The sequence below is a fragment of the Phodopus roborovskii genome, unplaced genomic scaffold (assembly GCF_943737965.1).
Source record: "Phodopus roborovskii unplaced genomic scaffold, PHOROB, whole genome shotgun sequence".
Lineage (NCBI taxonomy): Eukaryota > Metazoa > Chordata > Mammalia > Rodentia > Cricetidae > Phodopus > Phodopus roborovskii.
This window is the reverse complement of record NW_026126244.1, coordinates 28,374-46,193: the sequence shown is the minus strand read 5'-3', so window position 1 is coordinate 46,193 and position 17,820 is coordinate 28,374. Positions and strand designations below refer to the sequence as shown.

At 48.8% G+C, this 17,820-nt stretch overlaps 1 protein-coding gene across 3 annotated transcripts; it reads right to left on the bottom strand.

Moving 5' to 3' along the window:
* Nucleotides 1-4,397: 4,397 nt before the first annotated feature.
* Nucleotides 4,398-17,543, bottom strand: Tfe3 (transcription factor binding to IGHM enhancer 3). 3 transcript variants are annotated; one of them, XM_051179647.1, is made up of 10 exons: nt 17,229-17,543; nt 14,691-14,804; nt 13,464-13,767; nt 12,709-12,954; nt 12,366-12,470; nt 10,581-10,698; nt 9,299-9,355; nt 9,057-9,132; nt 7,414-7,561; nt 4,398-6,170 (listed from the first exon to the last, which is right to left on the bottom strand). In XM_051179647.1, the coding sequence occupies exons 1-10, from the start codon at nt 17,342-17,344 to the stop codon at nt 5,730-5,732; spliced, it is 1,725 nt and encodes a 574-aa protein (XP_051035604.1). In that variant the 5' UTR covers nt 17,345-17,543; the 3' UTR covers nt 4,398-5,729. The 3 variants fall into 3 exon arrangements, with proteins under 3 accessions (XP_051035604.1, XP_051035606.1, XP_051035605.1); XM_051179649.1 differs by having other exon boundaries at nt 13,464-13,702; nt 17,229-17,251; XM_051179648.1 differs by lacking the exon at nt 12,366-12,470.
* Between the last annotated feature and the right edge of the window lie 277 nt (nt 17,544-17,820).

Sequence of the window (17,820 nt, the reverse complement as noted above, 5' to 3'; positions counted from 1 at the left end):
TTGAGAGTTTATCTCACCTGGGGAAACAGTCTCTCCACCCTCAGAAGATATACCCCCACCCCCACTCCTTGAAATATTGCCTTTTCTACTTTGATTGAAGAAATTAATCCTCCATTGTCTGCTAAACCAGCAGTGACTTTCTCTGAAGGAGATGCCAGGCAAGACAATATTGATGTCCCTCAGGGCCCATCAATAGTTATCTCTAGACCTATAACCACACTTAAGGCTAAGCAGGCTTCTAGAGGGGGAGATAGAAAGTATAGTCCATGAAAAGGTAAAGCTACAATCCTAAAGAATTAATGAATTTGCTAATTCAGTCAAGCAGATGTCTGGGAAATATGTGTGGGAATGGATTGGTGTGGGATAATGGCGGAATGAACATAAAACTGGATCAGGCTGAGATTATTGATATGGACTCTCTGAGTGGAGATTCTAGGTCTAATATGGAAACTTAAATTGTTAAAAAATGTCAAAGTTTGTTTGATTGGTTGGCTGAAACGTTTGTCAAAAGATGCCCTACTGAAGAAGAGTTGGGGGCTGGGCAGGGTTGACTCATGCCTTTAATCCCAGCACTTGGGACACAGAGGCAAGTGGATCTCTGTGAGTTCAAAGTCAGCCTGGTCTACAGAGTTCTAGGACAGGCTCCAAAGCTACACAGAAACCCTGCCTTGGGAAAAAAAAAGGAGTTGGAGATTCCTGATATCTCTTGGCTTAGTGTTAATGAAGGGATTTTAAGGCTCAAGGAAACTGCATGCAATGCTAGAGTGGGTACACTCTGTAAAACCTAATCCTCCACAATGGGAAGGCCCAGAGGACATGTCCTTCACTAATGCTGTAAGATGAAAAATGGTGAGAGAGGCACCAGCACATTTGGAGGCTCATCCTTTTCCCTTGTGCCAGACCTTAGGGTCCCTTTTTACTTTCGAGTATTTTTTTGTGATCCAGTGAAGGGTTATTTACAGGCACATGAGCCCCTTATCAGTGGCCACCACTGAGGAAACTGCCTGTTCCTCCTTCCAGCAATCATTAACTGCCAATAGCTCCCCAGGGAGGGATAGAGGCTTATGCTCATGAGGCCCTCCCCGCTAGCAACACTAACTGCCTATAAAGCCTTAGGCATTGGGCAAAGTTGTGATGCAGAATTTTCCTCTGAAGCCCTGGTTGACCTCAGAAATCCAGAGATCATTCTGTCAAGCCACCTGATTGTCTACAAATGTGAACTACCATACTTAGCTTCTTTCGTCATTTTAAAAACTGTGTGTTGCTGGGCATTGGGGTCACATGCCTTTAATCCTAGCATTCAAAAGGCACTGGCAGGTGGATCTCTGTGAGTTCAAGGCCAGTCTGGTCTACAGAGTGAGTGCCAGGACTGCTAAGGCTAACACAGAAAAACTCTGTCTCAAAAAACAAACAAAAACAACAAAACCCCAAACCAGCTATGTTTTTAGGAGCTGGAGAATTGGTTTGGCTGTTATGAACAGTTGCTGTTCTTGCAAAGAACTCAGGTTTTATTCCTAGCACCCACATGGCAGCTCCCAACTGTCTATAACTCCAGTCACAGGGGATCTAATAACTTGTTCTGACCTCAGAGGGCACCTGGCATACATATGGCACACATACATACATGCAGGCAAAATTCTCATACACACTAAACAGTAAGTAAATAGCTGTGTTATAGCTGGGTGTGGTAGAAAATGTCTTTACTCTAGCACTTGGGAATGCAGAGGCAGGTGGATCTCTGTGAGGTGAGTTTGAGGCCAGATTGGTCTATATAGTTAGTTCCAGGCCAGCCAGAGCTACATCGTGAGACCCTGTCTCAAAATTTACCATGTTTGCATAACAAAATTACCATTTTAAATGTAAAATTCATGGGTATTAAGTACATTTGCAATGACCATCTCGACTATGTATTTGCTGAACTTTTTCATCCCAAACAAATACTGTACCCTTGCCTGGTAGTGGTGGTGCATGCCTTTAATCCCAGCAATCGGGAGGCAGAGGCAGATGGATCTCTGTGAATTCAAGGCCAGCTTGGTCTACAGAGTGAGTTCCAGGACAGGTTCCAAAGCTACACAGAGAACCCCTGTCTCGATAATTGTATCCTTAAAGCAATGATCTCCTATTATTCTGTAACTTTCTAGCCTCTTGCAACCTCTATTGTACTTTCCATCTTGTAAATTGCATATTCCAAATACTCATGTAAGTTAATTATACAATATATGTCCTGTATCTAGGTCGCATCATTTGGCAGGGGGAAAGGCAATTATAATGCTCATTTTGTCTGTCAGGGATAACTTTCCTCCTGTTGTGTATTTTGGTTGTGAACCTTAGCCTTTAATGGATGAGCCACCTCTCCAGCCTGAGTCCTTATATCTTGAAATGTATTCTTCAACATGTTTACTGATTGGTTGTTCTTGGGTTTTTGAGACAAGGTCTTGCTATGTAATATAGTAGAAGCTAGGGCTGGAACTGACAGTGTTGAACATGTTCACCTCCGACTCATGTTCTTCCTACTGAAGTTCCCAAATGATGAGATTACAGATGTGCATTACCAAGTTTTACTCAATTTTCTTCCTCCTCCCTCTTCTCCTTTTTGTAGCCCAGGCTGGCCTCAAACTCAGAGATCACCTGTCTCTGCTCCCCAAGCATTGGGATTAAAGGTGCATAGCAGCATGCCTTTGTTCTTTATTTTTATAATTATCCCTATTATTTTTCCTTTGTTTTTTAAGTGTATGGGTATTTTGTCTATCAGTACACTGTGTGCATGCAGTGCCTAACAAGGCCAGAAGAGGGCATCAGATACCCTCAGACTGGAGTTATAGAAGCTTGTGAGCCTCCATGCAGGGCCTAGGAATTGAACCTGGGTTCTCTGGAGCAGCCAGTGCTCTTCACTGCTGAGCCATCTCTCCAGCACCTTTTTTTTTTTTTTTTTTTTTTTGCTTTTTATAACATCATTGTTTTTGAGACAAGGTATCAGGTAACTCAGACTGGCTTTAAACTTGCTCTATACTGGAGGATCCCCTTGAGCTTCTGACCCTCTTTCCTCCCCTTTCTAAGTGATTTTAGGTGTTTTTCCCCCCAAACTGGCAACTGTTTACCCTTTATTATATGTGGGTCCTATGAGAACACATGTCATGGCCCATATGTGGAGAGCCACACACATGCTCTGGCAGTGGAGTTGGCTCTCTACTTCCTCCTTTGTGTGAGTTCAAAGGCTAGAACTTAGATGTCAGGTTTGGTGGCAAGTGCTTTTACCACTGTGCTGAGCCATTATAACCTGCCCATTGCTGGTTTGGGACAAAAATCTCACACTATAGCACAGCCTAGCCTTGAACTCATGGCCATCCTCCTGCCTCCACCTCTGGAGTGCTGGGCATGCTGCAGCATGGCTAATTCAGTGTGAGACCCTTTATCTTTGTCTTAGCCTCCAAAACACTGGGTTTACTCTCATAGGGGAGACATAGTAACCAGAACTGGCTATTTATAGGGGCCAGTCTAGTGATGATACAAAGGACTAAGTTGGAGACTTGTCTTGGGTATCAATCTGGTTGAAGAATTGTCAGAATAGTATTTCTCCCAGCTTTGAAGTTGTGAGACAGGCGTGTGATTCCTGTCCTCAGAAGGTGGAGGACCCAGAGTTCTAAGGCAGCTTGAACTGTATGAAACCTTGTCTTAAAAAAAAAAAAATAGAGGTTATGTATGTGTGCCATCTCCATTTAGGTGCCCCAAAACATCAAACTAATGTGCTTCTCTATTTCCCCTTGTTTGTTAAGGTCTGTGTAGCCTAGGCTGTCTTAAACTTGCAAACTCTACCACCCACCCCAGCATCCCAAATGTTGGAATTCCAGGCGCAGTGACAATGTCTGCTTCCCACACCTTTTTTTCTTTGTCCTTTCCACCATCTTGAACACCTTTGTTGAATACCTCATATACCTTATCAGTTTTAAAAGTAAGCCCGCATAGCTGGGGATATGGCTCGGCGATGGAGGGCTAGCTGGGTTCTATCTCCAGCCCTGCAAGGAAAGAATCTCTCCTTTCCCCTTCATCAGCATGCCTAGCGTCCAGGCTTGGCACGCTTACAGGCTGCCTGTCTGTGGAAGTTACTGATTCTCCTCCTGGCTTGTCTGAACAGCAAATGGGAAGAAGTAACAACACACAGAGCAATAGCCCTCGGGGAAATAAATTCAGGGAAAGCACAGCAGTTCAGCTGATCCATGGCAGGCCCTTAAGAACGCTCATTGCTTTTGCTTGTAGGTGGTTTCCCTCCAGGCTCTCATTCTGTCTAAAAATTCTATTTGGCTCACTGAAATCAGCTTCTCCTAGAATTGTTGTTCCTCCTGGCCTGCAGGGGCCACGCTCACTGCACAGTCAAAAAACAAGAAGAGGAGACTCCATGCCAAAGTTAAAAGCGCATCAAACACGCCTAGCATTTATTATTTCAGTCACAAACCTACAGACCCCTCAGTAAACCCTCCTTGGGGCCTGGCCCCAGCAATTTAAAGCTGAAGACCTTGGCTGTAGGTGGCAGAGACGGGGCTATGTCGGGACTGGCTCTGAAACAGGGGTAGTCCCCCATATGGAAAATTGTGTGGGGGACGCAGAGGTCAGGGCTGATCTAGTTTCTGAGTAAGAGGGCTCAATAAAAAAAATCACATAAACAAATGAGGGGTACAATATACTTTCACTACCCTTCATCCAGGCTCCTGCCTTTTAGGGGGAGATGACTTCTCCCTGGGCCAGGAAACAGCCTAGACGTGCCCTTCCTTTACCATTCTCTACAAGTTGGAGAGAAATACTGGGGTAGTATTTTGGGGCACCTAGACTGGGTCCATACTCATCTCTATCATCAACCCAAACTGCCCCTCAAGGCAGAAAAGGCAAGATCTCCCCAAGAGCGAAGATCTAAATCTCACTCTGAATCTAGAAAGTCAATCCATAAGATTTCAGAGCCTGTTCCCTTCCTCAAGAACAGGGTCAGCACAGAGCCCTCACAGGTCAGGTCTCACGTTGGTCCCAGGTTAAGGCAGGGAATTTAGGAACCGTTCCTTCCTGCTGAATGGAATGCTTGCATGGGATGTTACTAAAGGTCAGGGCTGGGGCGTCTATATGAGAGATCCTCCATACCTGAAATACCTGTGCTGGGCTTTTCCTACAGAGAAGGGATGTGTGTCAGGGGAACGGGTTGGATCACACTCTTACTTCGGATCCTTGCCAGAGCAAGGCAGGGGTCATAAGGAAGGGATAGGGTTCAACCCTCCAGGGGTGGGACACCATCATTTTTATCTTTCTTCCTCCAGTGCCAGGAAAAGCTGGACTGGCAATTCTCAGAGAAGGAATGGAGTAGCATCTTGGCATCTCCTTTCCTTGGGAGACTTGTTTATAAGGGTCCCTAGTGGCCAGGGGCACGACTTTATGCTGCCTCCTTCCCCTGCCTAGGCAGGAGTAGGGCTAGGGGAATGGCTGTGATTCTTAAGGGATGAACTGAGTGTTCACAGCTCTCCTGCCTTCTCCCTCAGAAATACCTGCGCAGGGTGTTCCTTTGGAAAAGGGGCAGGGCTCCACCGGATTCCTCCTCCTTGCCTATTACAGGGTTGGGGCCTGATTGTAACTCCTCTTCCCCCAGATTTCCTGGACAGGGCAGTCTCACAGGAGGGTAGGGAAAAAAGGTCTCATTCAGGCTTGTCCTCCTTCCCTGGGTGGGGAAGTCCAAGGGGAGGAGTGACACCTGATCAGGACTCTTCCTCCATGCTGAAGCTGCTGCGACGGCTGCTGGCCTTGGACACAGCCGGGGACACTGAAGAAAGCAGGGGGTCAGAGGCAGCCCGCAGCGGGGACAGGGCACCCCCTGACAGTCCTCCCACCACCCCCTCTTCCTCCATCAGAATGTCCTCTAGCCCCAGGTGAAAGGGGTCCCCTAGGTCCCCCAAGTGGTCACTGGGAAAGTGCAGGTCCAGAAGAGCATCCGAGGGTGGCGCTGGAGGTTGCTGCTGAGGTGTGTTCTGGACAGGTCCCCCTGATACATGAAATGACGTCGTGCTTGGCCTGCCCTCCTCCTCAATGTCCAGCTGCTCTGGCTTGAGGCTGTCAGAGACGGAACTAGTGGCTAGGGAGAGCAGTCCTGGGGTAGGAGGTACTGGCAGACCATGGAGTTGGGCCTGCAGTTCTAGCTCCTGCAAAAAGGAAGGAGTGGGTGCAAAATAAGATGGGGGTCAAAGTCCCTCATACATACAGGAGTGTGCTCATTAAAAGGGCAGGCTACTAGGTTCCAGTGCAGCCTCTGGCCCTCACTGCTTGTAAAGCTTTATGTTTTCTCTGAGCTCCAGAGTCCCCAGTCTGTAAAATGGTACAATGGTGGGTTATCTCACATGGCAGTCTCTGTGAATTAAATGAGTTAATGGGAATACAGCTCTTGTTACAGTACATGAGAGGAGATAAACGGCATGCAAACTAGCAAGTATTCATTACTACTATTTTTCAAAGTTACTTTGAGACTCTCCCTTTCCCCCTTTTTTTCCCCCAGGCAGGGTCTCACTATGTAGTCCTGGCTGTCCTAGAACTCACTATGTAGACCAGGCTGTCCTTGAACTCAGAAAGACCCACCTGTCTCTGCCTCCCTGTGGTTGTACCACCATGCACAGATGAAAATCTCTCTCTCTCCCCCTTGGTTTTTCAAGGCAGGTAGCCCTGGCTGTCCTGGAACTCGCTCTGTAGACCAGGTTGGCCTCAAACTCAAGAGATTCGCCTGCCTCTGCCACCCGAGTAAGAGTACAGGAATTAAAGGAGTTCACCACCACCACCCAGTCAAGAATTTTTTTTTAAAAAGATTTATTTTTCTGTGTATGGAGTGGTTTGCCTGCATGTATGTGCATCGTGTAATGTGTGCCTTGGAGGCCAGAAGGGAGTATCAGATCCCCTGGAACTGGAGTTAGAGATTGTTGTGAGCCACCAGTCCTCAGGAAGAGCAGCTGCTGAGGCACGAATCCATCTGTTTCTCATTACAATCTTTTTTTTTTTTTTTTCAAAGAAGTGTTTCTCTGTCCTGGAACTCACTCTGTAGACCAGACGGGCTTTGGTCTACAGAAATCCACCTGTCTCTGCCTCCTGAGTGCTGGGATCAAAGGTGTGTGCAGCCACCACCCAGCTTCACTGCTAATTTTTTAAAGTCTGGGTCTCATTATATAGCCGTGGCCCTTGAACTCACAGATCCCACTGGCCTCTGCCTCTTGAATGGCAGCATTAAAGGTGTGCACTATCATGGCAGGTGTCCTTATTATTCTTGTTAATGGTGTTCTAATTACTTATCGTCTCCATCATCATTTGAGTTGTGCTGCCTAAGGGGAAAACTGGCCAGTTCTTGTTCTGCCTCCACCTGCTGAAAGCTGCAGTCACCCTCACCATTTTCTCCCCACAAACCTGAATTCGGAGCTGTAGACTTCGGTTGGCTTGCTCCAGGGATCGCTGCCGGCTCTCCAGGTCTTTGGAGCGTTGCTGTTCCTTCTGTAATTTGCGGATGTAATCCACAGATGCCTTCAGGATGGTGCCCTTGTTCCAGCGCATCTCCCTGTGGGGCCCAAGAGGGAGGAAAGACCGAGTGCTGCAATATGAAGTCTCTCAGGTATACGGAATACCTGAGCACATGTCAGAACTTGGGGTAAACCAAAGGGTTAGATTGCTTACAAAAACCCCTACACATGCAATCTTCCACTGGTGGCCATTATACCCCCAAACCTGGAAGCCCTCTTGTATCTTGACCCCTTCTGGTTCCATTTCCCCTATTCTCATCTCAGACTGTGCTTGATACACACTCAGAGCACTCTCCTGCCACTCTGTGGCCTCCTTAATCTAGCTCGTCTCTGCTTTCAGTGCTAGGGAAGATTGTACAAGATAGGCACCTTCGTGCACAGCTCCATGTTTAGGCTTGTAGAGACTCAAGTGTCTCCTTGTTAGCCAAGACCTGCTCAGCCTTACACTCCTCACAGCTTTACCTTTCCAACCTTCACTCATCTTCTGTGTTTTTTACCTTTATTTATTTACTTATTTGTTTAGAGATAGGGTTTCTCTGTGTAGCTTTGGATTGTGTCTTTTTTTTTTTAAAGTTTTTATTGAGATCAATTTATTTTTATTTTCTGTGTGTCTTGCCTGCATGTATGTGTGCCTACCAATAGTGCCTGCCCATTGCCCATGGAGGCCAGGAAAGGGTATTGGATCCCCTGGAACTAGAATCATAGACATTGTGTGGTTGCTGGGAACCAAACCCAGGTCTTCTGGAAAAGCAGTCTTCAGCCCCACTGTGTGCTTTGTTGTTTTGAGGTTACCCTTAAACTGTAGATCCTCCTGCCTCATGGATGTACTTGTCTTTTTTATTTTTTGGTTGAGACAGGGTTTCTCTGTGTAATAGTCCTGGCTGCGATAGAACTCCCTCCGTAGACCAGGCTGGCCTTGAACTCTTGGAGATCTGCCTGTCTTTGCCTCCTGAGTGCTGGCATTAAAAATGTGTTCCTGGCAGTATTCTACATCTTAACTGTCTACTTGTCCCAAGTAAAGCATCAGATCCAAGAGGATAAGAACCTTTTTCCTCTTTTCTTCCCTCTGGTATCCTCAGAGCCTAGCAGAGTACCTGGTGCAAATCAAAGGCCCAGTAACTAAATCTTGAGTAAGCAAAAGAAGCACTAATTGAATATAACACTTGTGTTCCATAGGGTGCACACAGGACAGGCAAAGTAACATCAAGTATTTATTGTCTAAGGGTCTACAGTCCCTAAGAATAGACAGAGAGCTCTTTCTGGGGAGGGTTTTTTTTTCCCTTGGTGCAGAGTCTCACTCTGTAGCCCAGGGTTGTCTAGAACTTACTATGTAGCCCAGGGTGGCCTTGAACTCTTGGTAATCCTCCTGCCCCAGCTCCCCAGTGCTGGCCTTACAGGTATGAGCCTCAGCATCTGGCTCAGAGAACTTTTGTCTGGGCAAGACTATATGGCAGACACACCCAGGAACAACTTTCCTGGTCCAGGGTGCTTGTTCCACCTCCCATTGGCCTGGGGTCCCCAGCCCAGACTCACGGATCATTGGACTTGGGGATGAGGGTGCCCAGCTCTTTGATCCTATCGTTAATGTTGAATCGCCTGCGTCGTTCAACTTTTAAGAGAAGGGGAGAAAAAGGAAGAGTAGGAAAGTCATGATTGGGTGAAGGAAGAGGGAGGAACAGGGGTGCTGGGAGGCTCCCCATGGAAGGTGGCCCTTGAAGCAAGGAGCACGGCAGGGCTGAGTAGCAGGTAGGCAATGCGCCTGCTCTCGGGCTTACTTAGGTTGTGATTGTCTTTCTTCTGTCGCTCCTTCAAAAGGGCCTTTGCCTCGGTTTCTGGAAGAGAGTGAGGGTGGATATCAGAGCTTCTGGGTATAGGAAGCAAGAGTCCCTGAAGATGCAGAGGAAGGGACTAGTGGGAGAGGGACAGAAAGTGTGACTTTTTTTTAGAGACGGGGTCTTGCTTTGTTGCCCAGGCTGGCCTTGAACGCCTGACTTGAAGCCATCCTCCTTCTCAGACTCCAAATTAGCTGCAACTACAGAGTTTGGCCACAGAGCCAGACTTGGAGTGATTTCTTTAAAAAGCAGACTGATTTACTTTTATTTTCTGTGTATGCATGCTTTGCCTCTTCACAGATGAATGCGTATCACATGCATGCCTGGCACACAAGGAAGTCAGAAGATGGCACTGTATCCTCTGGAATTTGAGTTACAGAGTAATTGTGAGCCACTATGTGGATACTGAGAATCAAACCCAGGTCCCCTGGAAGAGCAGTCAGTGCTCGTAACTGCTGACCCTAACGACAACAATGATAACAATGACGATGATATGGGTGACTTCGATGATGAAAACTTCAACAACTTCTTCTTTCCTTCTCTTCTTTTCCTTCCTCCTCCTCCTTCTTTCTTTAAAAGACAGGGTCTCAATATATAGCTCACACTGGCCTTAAACCTTCCAAGTGCTGGGACCACAATCATGCACCACCATACCTGTTGACTGCTTTAAAAGGTGTCTTGAGTCAGGCATGGTAGTTCGTGCCTATAATCCCAGCATTGTGAAGGAGAGGCAGGAAGATTGCTCCAAGTTCAATGCCAGCCTGGGCTATATAGGGAGGTCCAGGGTTGGGCATTTGGGCATAGCTCTGTAATTTCAGCACTCAGGAGGCTGAGGCAAAAGGACTGCTGGGAATCTGAGGTCAGCCTAGGCTACAGAGTGAATCTGTGTCTCAAAATAATAAACAAAACGTCTCTCTTTGCTATTTTTCTGTGAAACCATGGTGGCACAGGCCTTCTGTTACACCCAAGATAAGAGGAAGTCAGAGAAAATGAGATGAACATAGGACCAAGAGCCATATGAGGAGAGGGGGGGCAGTTAACTTTGTTCCTCTTCCCTGTGGTGCTTGGGATCAGACCTAGGGTCTTGCAGATGCTAAGCTACTGTGCCAACCCCAGCCTCAACCTGCTTCTGAAAAGTTCAAACCTCCCTAGAATCAGATCTACCTTCAGACCTGGCAGTGACAGGGCTTGATTCAAGGGACAGGGCCAAGACCCTAGCACTTACCAGAAATCTCCCGTTTGATGTTAGGCAGCTCAGCAGGACAGGAATTGCTGACAGTGATGGCTGGGGTGGCCACTCCTTGGTTGCTGTACACATCAAGCAGGTTCCCTGACACAGGCAGCTGTGGACAACAAAGGCACAGAATAGCCTCCTCACACTGTGCATATTAAAAGACCGAGCCCCCAGGGGGCAGTGGTGCCTCATGCCTTTAATCACAGCATTCCTGAGGCAGAGGCAGTCGGGTCTCTGTGAGTTCTGGCCATCCTGATCTAAAGAACGAGTTCCAGGACAGGCTCAAAGCTACACAGAGAAACTCTGTCTTGAATAACCAAAAAAGAAAAAGAAAAAAAAAAAAAAAACAAAACAAAAAAACCAGAACCCCCTAATGCAAGGACTGGGGATTCCAGAGGATCCCTTCTCCTTCAGGGAAGTTTCACATGGTACTTAACAGCAGAAACAGAACCAAATGAACTGAACTTTCTCTAGTTTGTGGGGACTGGGGTCCACCCACCCAGCCTCTCAAAAGCCTCAGCGGCCTCTGTAGCTCTTGTCCAAAACAATTCTAGGGCTGGCTCTGAGAAGAAAAATGCTGGAAAATCACAGCGCTCAGGTCTCTGTCAGTTCTGATCTGACATTCCAGGCCATTAGCTGCTTCCAGAACAGCATTCCAATTCAGCATTCTTGGAACACTCCAACTCAATCTGTTCAGACCTTGGTAAATTATCATGGCAACATGCCACCCCAAATCTGGCTTCCTGCATAGTTCCAGCCAAATCCCCAGCCTTAAGTGTGATCACTACCTTAAAAACCATGAGCTTCTACTGGTCATTTACCAAGGTCTTGACTCTATCTATGTCCACCCACACATTCTGATATCTCTGCTGGCCTAGTCTAACTATTTCAGAACTAGCGCTGCTTTTATACCAGTCTAGTTTTTTGTCTTTCTTACTAGGCTAGCTACAGACTGGTATAACACACTCGGATAGAAGTGTACCCAGTCCTGACCCTGATGAGCTGTCATATAATGAAACCCCATAGAGGCTTTCAGATCAGGGTCGTAACCTCTAGTTGTGTCCAAAGCAGTGAAAAATTATGAAAACGTGGAACTTTAGTGTGTGTGTGGTACTGAGGACAGAACCTAGGACCTCACCACAGGCTAGGCAAGCACTCTACTCAGCTACATCCCCAGCCCTGAACCATTTACCATTTTTATACAAGGTTAGATCCTCTTGGTATGTTGGGAAAAGCTATGAGATAACTTGCTAAGGCAAGTTATGCGATTCTTGGAATGTTCCAGAATCAGATTGTTATAATGGCAGATCTATTGCTCTGGAAAGTTTTGTCCATTTTGCAAGGATCCAGTCTCTTGGCCCAATTCATTGCAAGGGACTTGCTACATCCCAAAGGCCCAATCACTTGTTATAACCCAAGCCTTTTGGTTCCAATTACTACACAGTAGTATTGAATCCCTGGGGACACTCAAAACTGCTACATGATTCCCACTTCTTGGTACTTAGCAGAAAACAACCCAAGTGCCCAGGTAATGTATGTCTATAAACTCCCCATACTGTATGTATCTCATGCTACTAGGATCATCTCTCCATGAAGTCCAACAAAGACCCAAGGGCAGTGGTGGGCCTAAGCCCCATTCTCAATATAAGGCCTTTCTCTCAATCTTAGTATAATGCATGGCAGGGGTCGCTCATATACACACAGCCAGTGCAGGTGTGGTCTTAGTGACAGAAGAATGCCATAATTTTTAGACCACCTCCCTTCTTAGGGCCTCACCGTGCTGGGGAGCTGCAGCCCTGCAGTGCCTCCAGGAAGATAGCTGAGCATCTCATCGTTGTAACTGGACTCTAGGCTGATGATCTCATCAATGACATCATCAATCTGGGGGAAAAAGTAAATACTGTACAGGGTTAGAAGAATTGGGAGGGGTGTCTGGGGGTAGGAGTAGCTTAATGGTAGAGTGCTGGCCTAGCATGTGCAAAGGCCCTGGGTTCTGTTCCCAGCACCCAGCATTCATGTTCACACACACACACACACACACATACACACACACACACACACACAACAATAATAAAACAACTGGACGAAGGGCATACAGGAAAGTTATACAGACTCTTACCTCCTTCTCTGAGCTGGACCCAATGGTGAGCAGTGCCATGGGGCTGTTAGGAGCACTGCCTGTAGGGCCAGTGGCATGGGCAGTTTCTGGGGCAGGAAGTGGCTGAGCGCTGGCAGGCCCTGCTGGTGGGGTGAGGGCCTGGGAAGCCAGCTTGGGCCCAAGTGTGGTAGACAAATACTGTTTCACTTGCTGCCGGCGAGCTTGCTGCAAGTGATAGCGTGTGGGATTCTCCAGGTGGGTCTGAACCTGTGAAATAAAAGATGGGAAGGCCCAAAAGAGCTCAGAGGAATAGTTGAGCCCCAGTCTAACCCTGTAATTCAACTATTTTTTAGGCTCGTGTAGACAAACTAGGCCTGGAATTTGAGAACATCTCAAAACTATTAGTGAATCTGCCAAGACCCTAACCAACTTTTTCCCAGAAGTCCTTTCGAACCTCAAAAATCCACCTGGGCTAATAAGTTCTCTCAGTTTCTCGATCACCCAGTCAGAGACTTCCAAGTTCCCTGATAAGTATCTGATACCATGCCAACAGAACCAGGAACTGACTATACCACACATGCCTTCCCTACATATCCTCACAGATCCAGAAAAAAAAAACCCTAAAAGACCATCAACACATGGGGCCCCAGCACGGAACAGTTAAAACACTTTCATAACCTGCTCTTAGAACCACATGGTCCCTGTCCAAAAGCCACTGTAACCCCAGGACCATTTCTCAGTCACTGAACTCCCAGAGCTTCCTGATCTATGCTTACCTTAAGCACCTCCCTGGGCACCTGAGCAGGGGGTGGACGACCCAGTGTGTGGCCACCAGCAGACACGCCAATCACAGAGATGGCTGGTGAGGCAGGTGCAGGACCGGGGAAGGGAGCAGCTGCTGCCTGTTCCCGCCGCTCACGCCTCTCCTGCTCCTGTGCCTGGGCCCGCATCAGCTGCTGGCGCAGCAAGACCCTCGATGAAGATGATGATGACATGGCAGGGGTCCTGGAGCCCCCTGCAGAAGACGATGCAGAGAGTGTAGCTGGGGTAGTTGGTGTGGCCTGCAGTGATATTGGGAGGCTGCGGAATGGGAAATACGGGACCACAGGTAAGCTAGATGTCTCTTTCCAAGCCTAAGGATCAGACTGTGCTGGACTACATCCAGAAACGGACTTGTTCTCCATGTTCCCAGACCACAATGTGTGGGCTGGAGATGTAGGGATCAGGCCTGGCTGTGGACCTCAGGAGATGCTGGGATCAGACACACTTCTACCACTCAGCGGTCACCACAATCTGGCCATTTCCTCTAGGGAAAATAGACTGTAGCCTTTGGCCTTAATGGTGAGGCCTCAGTTGGAGCGGGTTTACAAAAGTAAGTACAGTGCTGGGCTCTAATGAAAGGAGTGTTTCTTACTAAAAAGGTGAGCTCAACTAACGCTTAACAGTGTAATGTGCTAAAGCCATCAGGCTCCAAAGGAGCCCAGACTCCATTTCCTCCCTGCCCAGGGTTGTGCTGCCAGGAGCTAGTTGGTTTTGAAAATCTCGGAGGTTTCACAATCCTCTCTTCCTGCCCCTCTTCCAGGTCCCCTCCCCTCTCTTAGAGCCCAGGCAGATGACTCAGCACATTTAGACTTCCACCCACCAGCCTGAGCGCTCAAAAGCTGAGGGAGGGTGGGTTCTCCAGGTGTGAGGAGGGCTGAACAGGGGTAGCACGGTCCTACCCACAAGAGGGCGGGAGTTTAAGAAGGCCACGCCCATCCAAGCAGCCAGGCTGGTAGGAAGCTCTGTGTATTAATTCGATTTCGGGAGACAAGGTAGAGTAAGGGAAGGGAAGGTAGAGTAAGGGAAGGCCAGAGACGCACTGACTTGTCCACCTGCTCTTCTCCTTCGTGCCTCTAATTTCCCCCACTGGGAAATTATAGGCTACTGAGAAGGGGAGAATGGGCTGGGTGGGCTCAGTGGGGAGGAGGGCTGGGAGAGCGGGTCAGTTAGGCCAGGCCTACCTGGGTCGGAGTGGTAGAGGTTGGCTTTTGAGCTCGTAGAAGCTGTCAGGATCAAGGATGTTTTCTAATTCGATGTCAGCAACAATCCCGGATTCCGGAAGCAAAGAATTCAGGCTGAGGGTGGGAGGGAGGAAGGAGTGGTGATCAGTGACTGCCGGGAGCTCTAATACCCTTCCTTCCCCAGACACCCAAGCGGGCTCTCAACCACACAAGGGCACTGCCACCAAGTCCCATATCCTTTCCCTCTTCCTACTGCTACCCACAGGCCCTTAAAGGGTCAGAACAATAAAAGTGCCTGGATCCCAACTCTCACTCCTGCATTCACAACCTGGGTTTAAGGTGGGGGGGGGGCAAGAGGACTTTGGGAATGACAATTCATTTTGTATAATGACTCCAGGCTTTGCATTCAGAGTTCTCCCAGCCCCCACACCCCCTACTGTTTTGCCGACAGCTGAATGTGAACCCCTGTCTGTATACATGCACACAGAGCAAGTAAGGGCACCCCTTGCCTAAGAGTCCATTGTAACACAAACTGAATGCATCACAAAGAGAACTGGGCTCCTTCCTTTACTTTGCATTGGGAGTTACCATTTGCAAAGCAGTTCTTCCAGCCCCAACCAGAGTTCATAGGCCGCTGATCCCCATCCAAATACAAGATGAAATAGAAAAGGCTCCCCCCACTCCACCAGTGAGCATCTTCAAAGAGAGAATCTGAGTGCATGATCTGCCTTGCAGCAGGAGCATCATTCTTAGCTAGAAGAAAACTGCCCAGCCTCCTCCTACTTTTTAGATAGATCAAAACACACACCCGTTTTCAGTATCAACAGCCACTGGCACACAAAACAAGCTGTATCTCAAATGAAGGAAGACTGAGACTTCATCTCAAATTAACACACACACACACACACACACAAGGGGGGGGGGGAGGAACCGGGATTTGCCTACCATGTAAGAACCCTGAGTTCCACCCACAGCGCTGCAACAAAGCAATATACATCTCTCCCATTTAATTGTGCCCACTGCTGTTGTGATCTAGGCTGTTATAAGGAATCTAAGATGGTTCTGCTCAGTCCTCCCTGCTAAGTATAAAGGACCCTAGTGTCTGGGCCAAAAACATACACTCTGTATCCTTGCTGAAAGTGTATAGCTCAGTGGTACACCACTTGCCTACCAAGTGTGAAGCCCTAGGTTCCACCCACCGCATCCCCAATAACAAGCACCCTTGAGTTTACTTAAGTTTAGATTCCACAAAGATTGTGACTTTGATTGCTAAGAAGTCTCTCCCCTGCCAAACAATGGTCTTCCTTCGCCTCCTTGCCCACAGATAGGGCTCTAAAACCACCCAGGAAGTTGGGAAGAGGAAGCTCTGAGAGTAGCTAAGTTCAGCACAATCCCAGGCAGAAAGGAGGCAGCCCCCTCCCATACTCACACACCACTGCACATAAGTTGGAAAAACGGGTGCTGGGGAGGGTAAGGTTGTGTGAACAAGGAAAAGGAAGGGCTGGAGTTTCAAAGCAAGGCTGATGGAAGATGAGAGGAGAGACGGAGGACCCACCCAGACAGGCATGGTGCAATCGGTACTCACTCCAGCTCTGGAGACTGATTCAAGATTACACCCGGGAACTGAGAGACGGGCTGGGAGGGCGAAATAAAAGGAAGAGGGGGGGTGTGGGTAGGGAGTGGGCAGGGCTGGGTTGAGAGGCTAAGTTGAGTGGCAGCAGAAACAAGACCCTCCTCTGGGTTCCCAAATAAGGTTTGAGGCCTCCCCCCTCCTTGGGCTAAGAGTGAACCATCTATCCAGTCTGCCCTGGCGCCTCGCATTTACGCTCCTACTCAAATTGGCAAGAGGGGTTTCTACTATCCGGAATTTCTATACGGACAGGGCGGGCGGTCGCGCGGGGGGGGGGGTGGCATGGGACCGGGACCCGGACGCAGCAGTGAATCCACTGGGCCGATCAATTTGCTTCGCTCGATTTTATACACACATACACACACGGCATACCTAAGACCTTCCTCTAACCCCTCCAGATTCATGTTATTCCCAAACACAGCACCGACTACTGGGAGTCACTAAGTACCCCAAATAACACCTCTGTCTCCCAGGAGTCTTTCTCCCACACTGAAGGAAAAAGATCCCGGGATTTCCTTAAAATCAGTGCCTCGCCTAACAATGTGCCCTCAAATTCATCCCTCTGCGACCGGCTCAACAATTCCAAATTCAGCTTCTAATCTGTTCCCCAAGTTTAGCTACCTCAGACCACTTTCTGTATACTCCACAATCTGCCTTGTTAGACCCAGTAAAGACCCCTCCGACATGTGATCGAGCCCTCCTCCCAACGTACTTCCATTCCACTACTTTTAAGCTTCAGTCTAAGCGGGTCAGTACCAGATTTCTGAGGTGCCCACCCAAGATGGGCACCCCGACGTCCTTCAAGCCTAGGCCAAGAGTCTCCAATCCCAGTCCGGGGGCGCCCAATGTCCTGAGATGAGTCCCCAGGGAACCTCAGTTATCACTCCCGGCCCCAGGTGGCCCCGCACCTGAGCAGCTGGGCCGAGTCGGCCGGCCTGCGCTCCTCCAACAGCACGAACACGGCTCGAGGGCCCTCCGCGCTGGCCTCTACGCCGTCCCGAGCTGGCTCGGCTGCATGAGACATGACGCCCGGCCCCGGGCGAGCCCTGCCAGGCCGGTCGGGCCTTGGCCCGGTCCCCCTAACAAAATAAGAGTCCCCCTCCCCCCGCTCGCCACTGCCTCCTCCGTTAAGCCATGGAGCTAGCTCTGCGCGGGCGGGCGGCGTCGGGAAGATGGGATGGGCCGTGAGTCATCACCCGCCCTGAACGGACCGACACCCCCCAATCTAACCCCGGACGACCGCTTGCCTCCCCCTCGTCCTCTTCCCCCTCCTCCCTGGACTGGGGAAACTCCACAGGAAGTGACCACACTGGGGATGGAAGTCTAGTTGGGCCATACCTCCTGAGCAAGACAGCCAATTGCTACTGGGAGATTCGAGAGCCCGCCCTAAGCCACGACTTCGAGGCATAGGGAACACCGGGTTTGCACCGCCCTTCGGAGAAGGGTGCCCTTAGGCCACGCCCTCGGCGACGGAAGCAAATAGGCGAGGAGTGATTTGGT

What these genes read in the sequence shown, in the direction of transcription:
- Tfe3 (XM_051179647.1), bottom strand. Translation starts at nt 17,344, where the DNA reads ATGTCTCATGCAGCCGAGCCAGCTCGGGACGGCGTAGAGGCCAGCGCG. An exon ending in TGCCCAGGGAGGTGCTTAAG is followed by an intron (nt 12,955 to 13,463) that starts GTAAGCATAGAT and finishes TTTATTTCACAG; the next exon opens with GTTCAGACCCACCTGGAGAA. An exon ending in CATCAAACGGGAGATTTCTG is followed by an intron (nt 9,356 to 10,580) that starts GTAAGTGCTAGG and finishes ACTCTCTTCCAG; the next exon opens with AAACCGAGGCAAAGGCCCTT.